This window comes from Rattus norvegicus, chromosome 10 (genome assembly GCF_021556685.1).
Source record: "Rattus norvegicus strain SHRSP/BbbUtx chromosome 10, alternate assembly SHRSP_T2T, whole genome shotgun sequence".
Lineage (NCBI taxonomy): Eukaryota > Metazoa > Chordata > Mammalia > Rodentia > Muridae > Rattus > Rattus norvegicus.
In genome coordinates this window covers 112,087,414-112,098,358 of record NC_141543.1, presented here as the reverse complement: position 1 = coordinate 112,098,358, position 10,945 = coordinate 112,087,414, and the positions used below count along the sequence as shown (strand labels likewise).

At 51.7% G+C, this 10,945-nt stretch overlaps 3 protein-coding genes across 11 annotated transcripts; 2 read left to right on the top strand and 1 right to left on the bottom strand.

Moving 5' to 3' along the window:
• The first annotated feature begins 89 nt into the window (after positions 1-89).
• Arl16 (ARF like GTPase 16) lies at positions 90-2,523 on the top strand. 2 transcript variants are annotated; one of them, NM_001398949.1, is given in 5 exon segments: positions 90-239; positions 362-420; positions 814-927; positions 1,486-1,601; positions 1,770-2,266. In NM_001398949.1, coding segments are annotated over 5 exon segments (522 nt in total). In that variant the 5' UTR covers positions 90-178; the 3' UTR covers positions 1,942-2,266.
• On the bottom strand, positions 2,518-9,036 carry Ccdc137 (coiled-coil domain containing 137). Of its 7 annotated transcripts, NM_001143896.1 has the most exon segments (7): positions 2,518-4,523; positions 4,624-4,984; positions 5,163-5,242; positions 5,424-5,506; positions 6,961-7,183; positions 8,367-8,500; positions 8,835-8,999. In NM_001143896.1, coding segments are annotated over 6 exon segments (870 nt in total). In that variant the 5' UTR covers positions 8,969-8,999; the 3' UTR covers positions 2,518-4,523; positions 4,624-4,768.
• A 31-nt stretch (positions 9,037-9,067) lies between these two features.
• Positions 9,068-10,487, top strand: Oxld1 (oxidoreductase-like domain containing 1). Of its 2 annotated transcripts, none has more exons than XM_087569277.1 (2): positions 9,068-9,269; positions 9,904-10,487. In XM_087569277.1, the coding sequence occupies exons 1-2, from the start codon at positions 9,093-9,095 to the stop codon at positions 10,324-10,326; spliced, it is 600 nt and encodes a 199-aa protein (XP_087425403.1). In that variant the 5' UTR covers positions 9,068-9,092; the 3' UTR covers positions 10,327-10,487.
• Positions 10,488-10,945: the final 458 nt, after the last annotated feature.

Sequence of the window (10,945 nt, the reverse complement as noted above, 5' to 3'; positions counted from 1 at the left end):
GCCCCGAGTCCTGCTCCGAGACGAGCCGTGCGCTGGCACACGGACTCTGAGCGTCCATTGGACCGCTCATTCCATTGGAGTGAACAGCCTGACCGGAGGTCTATCCAATGAAAGCTAAGCGGAGGCGGGCCTCACGACGTGGTAGCTCCGAGGTACTAGCGCCTTGACCAGGCAAGGGATGTGTCTCCTGCTAGGAGCTGCGGGAGTCGGAAAGACCCTGCTGGTGAAACGCCTTCAGAATATCCTTCCGCGCCGAGTGGGCAGGAGGGGGCTCCCAGGCAGGGCGGGGAGGGGGTACACCGGGGTTGCTCATCACAGGAACTCCACCCTCTGCCACGCTCAAGCCCTTGACCGCCCGTACAGCTGAGCTCGGGAGATGGCAAAGGTGACCTGGGAGAGCCTCCACCGACGCGGCCCACGGTAGGTGTCCGCCTATCTCAGGTCTGACCAACATGAGTTACCTTTGCCTGTTCCACCAGGCCTCTCCAATGGAAGCTGCAGTGCCTGTGGTCAGTGGGTTGGGTGCTGCCCTAGGTAGAGAAACTCCCGCCACTGGACATCTGAGTGCAGGGAACGGGAGGGAGTCCGCTTTCCCGTGAGCATCTTGCTCCCCCATCCCAAGAGGCTCATTCCGTTGTCACTCTCCGGGGTTCACCTCTATGGTTGACGTTGGCCTGGAGTCCCAGAGGGCTGCCTTTCGGAAGGGCTTGAGTAGTGCTGACTGTGGATGTTTAGCTCCCTCACGTCGCGGAGCTGCATTCCAGAAGTTCACCATTGTGAACTTGTCTCTGTGCATCGTGGTTTTTTCCATAGGTGGGCACAAACCTCACGGACATCGTGGCCCACAGGAAGATCACCATCCGAGAGCTCGGGGGATGCATGAGCCCCATCTGGTCCAGTTACTATGGAAACTGCCATTCGCTCTTGGTGGGTTAATACTTCAAGCTTATGGGGAGGGGGGCAGTTTTGTCTCCCTGAATTATCAAGTATCGGACCCTGCTTTGTACAGGATCCGGTTTGGGAGTCTTTGATCATTGTGTATTGGTCTGATCACCTGAGCAGGGCTCAGACTCCAGGAAGCTTATTAAAGGCACTGCTTGTTCTATCCCTTGATAGCTGAATATGCCCAACATTTTTACATCCCTCTGGTCAGTTCTATCCCTAGGAGGAAGGGGCACCAAATTCTGGGATGGAGAACTCATGGGCACAGTTGATTTCGTTGTACTGAAAGACACCAGTACCACCCAGTTGTCCTCATATAACTTTCCCATGGCTATTTCCAAAACCTGTTGTTTAAAAGCCACTCTGGGGCTGGACACGCAGCTCAGAAGAATGCTTGCGTAGCTACACTTGAAGCCCTAGCTTCAAACTCCAGCATCATAAATTTGAATCGATTTAAAAAGTTGTCTGAGAGCGCTCTTGTGAAATGACCAGGTGGAGCAATGGTCAAGACTGTCTAATGTAGCATGTTTTCCTTTTCCCTAGTTCATGATGGACGCCTCTAACCCCACCCAGCTCTCTGCATCCTGCATGCAGCTCTTGGGCCTTCTTTCTGCAGAAGAACTGGCAAAAGCCTCCGTCCTCATACTCTTCAATAAAATGTATGGGTCTAAGGGCCAGGGAGGATGACGGGCAAGGTATCTCAAGGGGTTGTTTTACTAGAGTACAGCCAAGACATGGGGGCCGCACGGGGGAGGTACTGCTGGGTGCTGGGGGTAGGGCAACTTTGTGGTGGGCACCACTCTGAAGAAGTGCTTCTTCCACTACAGTGACCTGCCCTGTTACATGACCGTGGAGGAAATAAAGTCATTGATGAGGCTTCCAGACATCATTGCTTGTGCCAAGCAGAATATCACCACGGTAGAGATAAGTGCCAGGAACGGCACTGGTTTGGCAACAGTGTTGCTCTGGCTCCGGAATCAACACAGGCACAGCAGTTGACTGGGAGATGGAGAAGTATGGCTGACCTGAGGTGTTTGATAGGAGCAGGCCACCCAGTGTATCCGTAAGTGATGGAGGCCTGCACAGTGACCTGTGAACAAGCACACTCACACACCACTGTCATCTCACTTCTGAACAGTGGACCCAAGGCAGAGAGGACAGACTGCAGGTGTCATGTCTGCTGGGACGCCTACCAAGAAACTGGACCTGCTGAGGGTTCTGGACGGCACGGAGCCCAGGTCATTTTTGTAGTGCAGGCTCTGCCCTGCTGAGTTTTGATATCCTGACCATGTTGCCCAGAAAAAAAATATAAAGTTAATAAGAATTGTGTCTTGGAGGGGTTGGGGATTTAGCTCAGCGGTAGAGCGCTTGCCTAGCTTGGGGGGGGGGGGGGATTGTGTCTTGGGCTGGCTCAGCATTTGAGAGCAGTTTGCTCTTCCAGAGGTCCTGAGTGGAACCCCCAGCAACCACGTGGTGGCTCACTATACTGAGATCTGATGCCCTCTTCTGGATTGTAGGAGTACATGCAGATAGAGTACTTATACATAATACATAAAATAAATAAGTCCTTAAAAAAACAAAGACTAGTGTCTCAAATGAGAAACAAAAAATAGGCAGGATGTGATGGCATGCACTGTGGCTTGAGTGACTTCAGAGACAAGGGTGGAAGGATCATTTTGACCTCAGGAGTTGAGCTCTCAAAAAGATGGGGGTTGGGGGTGAGTGGGGGCAGGTGTGGTAGAGCTTTTCTCTAATCCCAGCACTCAGAAGGCAGAGGCAGGAGGATCTTTGGCTGACACAGTGAGACACTGTCTCAAAAATACAAAACTCTGGTGGTGGGGGAGCGTGTCTGTGAGCTCACCAGAAACAAGAATGTTCTTGATGCATTTGTCCAATCAGCTTTTAATGCTCATATGCACAGCGGTATACGAGTTCCCACAAGTGGACAAGTAGAGAAGGCACGGGGTGGTAGCCTACTGGGATAGCTTGACCAGTGTATCAATCTTTACCCCATCTGGGCTCAAATCTGCAAACCCTTTGCACCATGAAGACCTTTACACGCACAGAGATGTGTATATGTACCTACAAGTGTGTATGTTTCAGTACACACTTGGGCACTGAGGTAACAGTGGAGGTGCTCCAGCCTGCCCACCAGTATTTAGAGTGTTCTGAGGGTCGAGTCCAAGATGGCAGCAGAGACCAGACCTGACCTTGGAGTGGGCAGGAACAAGAGCTGTTACATCTTCCATACCAGAAGTGAGAAGAGTGGAGAAGCCCAGACAGGTGGCTCCACACATCACTAGGTCCAAGACAAGGCTTAAGCAAAAGCATGGGTGGGGCTGCTTTAGTAAATGTTGGGGCTGGAGAGATGGCTCAATGGTTAAGAGTGCTGACTGCTCTTCCTGAGGACCCGAGTTCAATTCCCAGCAATCACATGGTGGCTCACAACCATCTGTAATGGTGAAGACAGCTACGGTGTACTTATATAGCACATATGGGCGTGGGCCCTGTAAGGGATAATTACCCAGAGCTGTGTGTGCAGCTCACAGTTGGCCAGTTGTGCTTTAGATGGATGGCTGTGTTGCTTCTCAAGAACTCAAAAGTCCATACCCTCTTGTAACAGTGGCTTCCTGGCCCTAGTCTTGATACCCAGTGGGAAATCAAGTGGCCAATGCACCCTACTCTCTTCTGACCCCTGGTACTGTTGGGAGTATGTTTGCACACTCATCCCGTTACAGGGACACATGCTGACTGGTGCTGTGAATAAGTGTGTCGGAGAGCAACGGCCCAGACTTCAAAGAGAGTAAAACTTTATAACTTTAATAAACTTCGCTGGGGGAGTGGGCATAAAAAAATAAACTTCACTCTGGAAAATACACATTTGAAAGACAAACTAAAAGCACACTATTTGCACCAGCTTTGTTAGAGGGAGGCTCCAAAGTCTGGTAAAGGACTGTGGGCTTCCCCAGCAGGGTCCAAGCTTAGCTCTTTTGATATCTAGGTAAGGTTTCTAAGACACTCAGCCTGTTCAGGCAGGCCTTCTTCACATTTGCCTCAAGTCAAGACTGGCTTTGGACTCCCAAGTCTTGTACCCTCTTAGTATAAATACTCTGCTTTGTCAACCACTGAAACCTGGTTTTCATGTGTATACCTCAAGGCACTCAGCCAGTACTGACACTCCATCTCTAGTCAAACCAAACGTGGACTGGGAGTTCTAGTCAGGAGTACAGACCCCTGCAGGCCAATTTTAAAAAAAGGTGCTGGCTGCCAGCCTACCCCTTGTCCTTGGCATCTCTGCTCTTCCAATGTCCTGCTAACCTGCTTTCCAGCGGTTGCAGTGAGCCCACAGGAGCTTCTTAAAACAAGAGGCTGACCTGCACCAGCTGCTTCAGTAATTAGCTGGATTAAGGGATTGAGTCCTTTCTACAGTGGTCCTGGCTTGTCTCAGCCAAGACTTGTTTTAGAATGAAGCTAGGCTCAGGGAAAATACCAGCTCTCCCAGCTGTGTCCCAGGCAAGTGTTGTGGGGGACTTGCCCTGCATGAGATGGGATACAGAGGTGGTCATTTTTAAAAGGACAATCTTCGGGTTGGGGATTTAGCTCAGTGGTAGAGCGCTTGATTAGGAAGCGCAAGGCCCTGGGTTCGGTCCCCAGCTCCGAAAAAAAGAACCAAAAGACAATCTTCAGGGGAAGGAGAAAGCACCCTTCCAAACTGAAAGCTTACTCTCAGGACCTACCCGGGAAGGAAGATCTGCTGTCTCTCCCTCATCAAGGTCTAACAGCTCCCGGACCAGTTTCCAGAGGATTAGACCCTTATGTCTCTGCTTCATAGACAAGCCTGAGGCTGCCTCTGGGAAGAGCTGCCTGGTGGCTGTGCAGGTGTCACTTCCTGTCGATGCAGCTTCTTCAGGGCTCTGTAAGCCTGAACAGCTCGTTCCCGCTCTTCCCCCAGGATCCGCTGGCGGGCCAGTGAGGTGGCTGGAGCCGGGGACACACCACCAGGGCCCAAAAGCATCTTCAGCATTAGTGATTTCTTCCCAGGCTGAGGAAGAGAGAGAGAAGGCTGTAGCACAATCTCAGCTGGAAAGAAGGTGGCAGAGGGTTCTGGCTGCCTCAGCAGCTACAGCCCCCTACAAAGGTCCTGGGCCAGGAGACTTTTGCTCCCCAGCAAGGGAAGACCTCACTGACCCCACCTCCCTGCATTCCCTAGTCCCATGTACCGCATCTCTGCTTGTGCTCCTTCTAGGCTGAACTGTCAGCTCCGGGGGCTGCAGCACAACTTCTCCAAACTTTACGGTATCTGGAGAGACAGTGAACCGAAGCCCATGTCATTTCCGACTTGTTCGCCCACCCTCCTTTTCTTGAAGGCTGCAGAACTCACTCATCCACTGGCCTACTAGTGGTGGTGAGCCCGGGAGTCCAAAGCCCAGGCCCGGCCCTGCGGGGACTACAGCTTCTGTGCCTGCTACGGGAAGACCTACCTTTTAGCAACTCTTGCTCCAATCTGTCCACTGCTCGTGCTTCCTTCTTCTTCTGGGCCTTTTCAAGTCGTCGCTTCTGGAACCTGGGGGAAAAAAAAGCACATGGTTTCTCGGTCCATTTAGGAACAGCAGAGGTCAGTCTGTCCTCCAGGATTCCAAAATGTGGGGCTGGGATACAAACCGAAGCTCTGCATCCAACAGGCTCCCCGGGGGTCCTCAGTATCTCTCAGCCCCAGGGGACGCGAAAAGCCTTGGTATTTGGGTTATCAGAAGGATGTGGCTAAGCGGCTTGTAGTGGGCGTGACCACACTGCAGGGACCTTGGGCTATCCACCTGGGATAGGACGCCCTGCACCGAGGACCAGGTGTGAGACTGGGTCAGAGCCCTCACAGGTGACACACCACACCTCAGTGTAAGCACTGGGAGACCACTATGACTGGGCTGTGACTATAGCATTAGAATGAAACAGAAGGCAATCTCATCACATCTTTGAAAGAATAGGGAAGAGGCATGCTTCCTGTGCTAGTGAAGAGGGACAATAGGTAACCGTTTGTGGTCATCTCTTTTTGTTTGTTTGTTTGAGATCTGTCTGGCCAGAACTCACAGCAGGGCCTCACTCTTAGCCTTTCAGTGAAAACCCAGACGGATTCTTCCTATAAGTTGTGATTAATAACCACCCCCTTCTATTTCTATCTCCTTTTTTTCCTGCGCGCGCGCTCTCCCTCTCTCTCTCTCTTTTTCTACATATAAATGTGTGTATGTATACATATGTACATATATACATACACACACGTGAATATATATACACAAACACACATATAATGCACACACACATACACATTTTTTTCTTCTTGACAAAACTACCTCTCTATCTGCACACAAGCCAGGGGTGTCCTGAGCAGGAGGAGGTGACTGAGCAAAGTGGGGGGGGGGGGGGACCAAGCTCATGGTGGGAACACCATCCCCATGGGTGATAGATGAGCACACCTGAGCATCAGGACAGTGACATTGTCTCCTCTGTACGCTCAAGGACACCAGGCCAAGAAGGTACAGAACTTGCACAAACAGCACCAACTCAAATCCCTCTCAGACCAAGAGGAACACTGGCGACAACCCCACCACAGTGCAGGTGGCAGCCCCACACGGGCCATTCCACGGGGTCATCCCCTGGAGGATATTACGTCGTAGCACCCAGCAGGTTCTCCTGTAGCACACACCAAGCTTATCTCTCCCCACTCCTACAGCGGTGGCTCTGAGGACTTCTGTCCACAACTGCCCCTTCCTGCCCAGTTCCTAGACCCTCTAGTGTTGTCTCCAGAGGAATGAACTAAACAAAACAGAAGCAGGGTCTTTGTGGAGTACTGACCGGGCTCCAGCCTCCCACGTGAGAAGCTGTTCTGATCACGGCTTCAGCTCAAGATTCTCCTGAGCAGTCAGACGAACAGACAAGTCTGACTGACAAAGCAATGTCACCGGAGAATACAATCACCAGAACCCACAGCCTAGCATCTCCGGGGGGCGTCCAAGCTCAACTCACGCTTTCTTCCGCTCAGACTTCTCCTTCTTGGGAGCTGCCTGCACCTCTGGCTGTCGAGTGGCCTGGTTCTTGCTAAGAAACAGCACGTGCTGGGCCTCCTGCTCCATGCGCTGGATGTAGGCCACATCAGACTCCCCCTTCCTCTGCTTGAACTTGGGGACAGTGATGTCTGGCTCCTCTCCTTTCGCTTCCTTTTCCAATGTCTTCTTGAAAGCCACCTGGGCTGAGGAAAAAGGACACACAGTGTAGGTGTAGAAGAAGCTCAGGAGGAAGTGGCTGGTGACAGGTGAGCAGCCCACAACCATTCCCCTCCTACAGCCACGAGAGGGGAGGACCAGGCTTAACGATAAGCAGAGAGAAAGCTAAAATACTTAGTTCAGAGGAGCCCCAGATGTGATCTCATGACCTACTGGCTCCTGTCGAAGATGTCCACTACCACACAGTTGAACAAAGAAACCAGAGCAACGCCAAGCACAGGTGGCACACACCCATAATCCCAGCAATCAGGAGGTGGAGATAAACTGATTTTGAGGCCAGCCAGAGCTACCTAGAAACACCCTATCAAGAAAACAAAAACAAGGGGGCTGGAGAGATGGCTCAGCAGTTAAGAGCACCCGACTACTCTTCCAGAGGTCCTGAGCTCAATTCCCAGCAACCGCATGATGGCTCACAACCATCTGTAAAGAGATCTGATGCCCTCTTCTGGTGTATCTGAAGACAGCTACAGTGTACTTTTATATAATAAATGAATAACTCTTAAAAAAAAAAAAGAAGTTGTTTAAAAAAAAAAAAGAAAACGAAAACAAAAATAAAACCCCAAAAAACAAAAAACAAAAGCACACCGGTGCAGCAGGAGAGACCACGTACTCCAAGGACTGGAGAGATGGCTCTGCAGTTCAAAGCACTGACTGTTCTTCCAAAGGACTTGGGTTCAAATCCCAGCAATCACATGGCCGCTCACAGCTGTCTGTAACTTCAAGATCTGACACCTTCGCACAGACATGCATGCTGGCAAAACACCAATGCACACAAAAATGGAAATAAATTAAAAAAAAAAAAAAATGTACTCCTGAGTTTGGCTCACCAGCAGAAAGGCCTATAATTCGGGCTCCACGGGATCCAACGCCCTCTCGTGGCTTCCAATAGCAAATGCAAGTACCTCCCTCTACACTAGTAACACTTGCATATACAGAATTGAACATAAAACCTCAAAAGTCCAAGCACTTTTATATAAATTTATATAATATAAATTATAAAAGCACTGCTGTAAAAATCTGCCCCTATGCTGTCTTGCCCATACCCTGCACTCCCAGAACCGGGTCTTGGTGTATTTCTCCTGCCTCAAACGCCTCTAAGTATTTGGGCGTCTGGATAGAGGCAGACAAAGCTATGGTGGCTGTACATACCTTCCTTTTTTCTCTTCTTGTTACTTAGTGTCTTTTTCATCTCCTGTCGGCTCCTCATAATCTCTCGGAGCCGGAAAGGGATTTCTTGCTCATCCTGGTTTTTAGGCTTGCAATTCACTTTCTTCTTTTCTTTGCTGGAAAGAAAACCCAGGAACGTGATCTTTCCTTGTAAAACATAACCTGAGACGGAGTAGGAATTAAGCCTGTAAAGAAACGGTTCAGGGGCCATGAACACACGGTCCTCCCTTCACCGTCGACCCAGGCTGCCCTGAACTGGATTTTCACAGCACGCTGAGACAAAAGGAGCTCCAGAGCCCAGGAAGGCTGACAGACCTCATACCGGGAACGTGGCTCACGAGAAACTTGAGACACTCACCTCCGTTCATTCGACACATGGCTGAGCGTGGGCCTGGGCTGAGGTACGCAGAAAAGCTCCCAACTGGGTCCTCTCCCGGGGATGGCACCCACCTGCGCTGTCCCGGCCGTGAGGCCGAGCGCTGCTGTCCCTGCGACTGCTGCTGCCGTCGCGCCTGCGGTTGTCCCGAGCCTCCAAGACCGGCAGACCGCGCAGTAGGCCGCGCTACACGCCCAGGCTTCACCATTATTACCGGAGGAGCGTCCTGCAAGAAACTATTTCCGCCCTCTTGCAAGCCCCGGGCCTGGGGGCATCACTTCCGCTTCCTGCACTGCGTCCCAAGCTCATTGGCTCCGGCATCCGCACCAGCTATGGGCTCGCTGCTGCGGAACCTGTCCCGGGGAGGTCGGGTGGGAGCTGCACTCTGGTGCTGGAGGAAGGCTCGCGGCCTAGGCGGCCCTCAGTGCCCCAGCTGGGTTACGCCAAGACTTTCGCGCAGCCGGGGTATCCCCGGTCTGGAAGACCGGCCAGCGCTTGGAGGAGTCATGGTCAGCGTGCTCACTGAGAGCTTTCTTCAGGTCTGGGCCCCAGACGAGTTATTAGTGGACAAGTAAACTGTGACCAGGGTCATGGGTGAATATCAGGGAAGAGAACCCGAGGGCCTTTGAGATGTGAGAGGCGAAAAATGGGGTTCCTTAAGCATCTCTTGTGAAATGAGGGAAGGATGGAAAGATGACAGTGGGCTAAGGATGATGTACGTAGTAGGCATGGTCAGAGAAGTGCTTAGATATGGCTGACTGATGAGGGTCAACCGGCTCGAGGGCCTTCCCCTTACCCTGTCCAGGATTTGTCGTCTGTCTGGTTGTCTGATCTGGAGTTGTTCCTCATTGCAAACTTTGGGAGTGCAGGCACTGAACCGCGCAAGCCCTTAACAAGTTTCTTCTCATATCAACCAGTATGCCCACTTCCTCTGTCTTCCTTTGTCTGCCTCTATCCAGATGCCCAAATACTTAGAGGAAGCAGTATGCAGAAGTCAACTATAAAACCTTGTCTATGATTCTGCAGGAAGTGAGGCTGAGAAGGAAGGTTTAGCCACCATTCCAATGCTAGGAAGGCCGAACGCTTCCCAGAGCTGAGAACAGCTTCCTGGAGAGTCATGCAGATTATCCCCCATGTTTGCAGGGCAAGCACCACTTCTCCAGCTGGGGCTGCTGCCAGAGTCTTCCCCGAGGAAGACACAGTGTTCTTCACAGACACCGTGCTCCAGTGCAAACCACTGATAGCCGCAGAAAGTTGGGGACGGACCACAGGGAAGAAGGTTTCCAAGTAGGTACAGAGGTTGACAGGGAGCCAAAGGCCTCCCTGCCCAGGGGGAACCTCATAGGGCCTCCAGACTCTCTGCCACCTGAGCTTGAGCCTCCCACAAACTGCTGTATGAGTGGCTGTCCTAACTGTGTATGGGTAGATTATGCGGAAGCTCTGCTGAGGCTCTACCAGGATGGTGGGGAGAAGGCCCTGGCCCTTCTAGAGGAGCACGTGACTGATGAGAACCTCAAGGCCTTCCTCAGAATGGAGATCCGGCTACGCATGCAGAGCGGAGCCTGAACCAGTTTACCTGGGGCTCCTTATCACGGACAAATGCTACCCTTAAGAAGCAGCAAGGTCACTCTTGTTCCCGAGTATGGAAGACCCCACCACAAGTCTGCCAGGAATAGGAATTATTGTGCAACAACTTCACCTCAGAATAAACGAATCCTCCACGACAACCATGCAGGAGCGTTTGTGTTGTCTCTCCGCCTGTGTTATCTCGTCAAAGAAAGCGTGCCCAGGCTGGCTATGCATCCCTGCTGAATAGCCACTGCTTTCCTTGTGGGTGAAGCTGAGCTGAACCCATGTCGCTGAACGCCCTGTGACAGGAGCTGCTCCAGGCTGCAGTGTACCTGGGTGCCCTGCTGAGAGTAAACTCTGGTTCCAATCTGTTTGTGGGAAATGAGAACCAGCGCACGGGAGGGACCTAGCTGTTCCCTATCTCCCGCTCTGTCCTTTCTACCGTGTGGTGGTGAGGGCCGTCCCTCAGAATTCTGAGTACTGCTAGAATAACCAAGGCAGCTGGGGCATCAAACTTACAGGACAATCCAGTGAGCAGGCACTAGCAAGGACTGAGCTTGAATACATCTGTGCCCACCTCTCCTGTTTAAAGGGGAAGCAACAATTATAAAGTAGC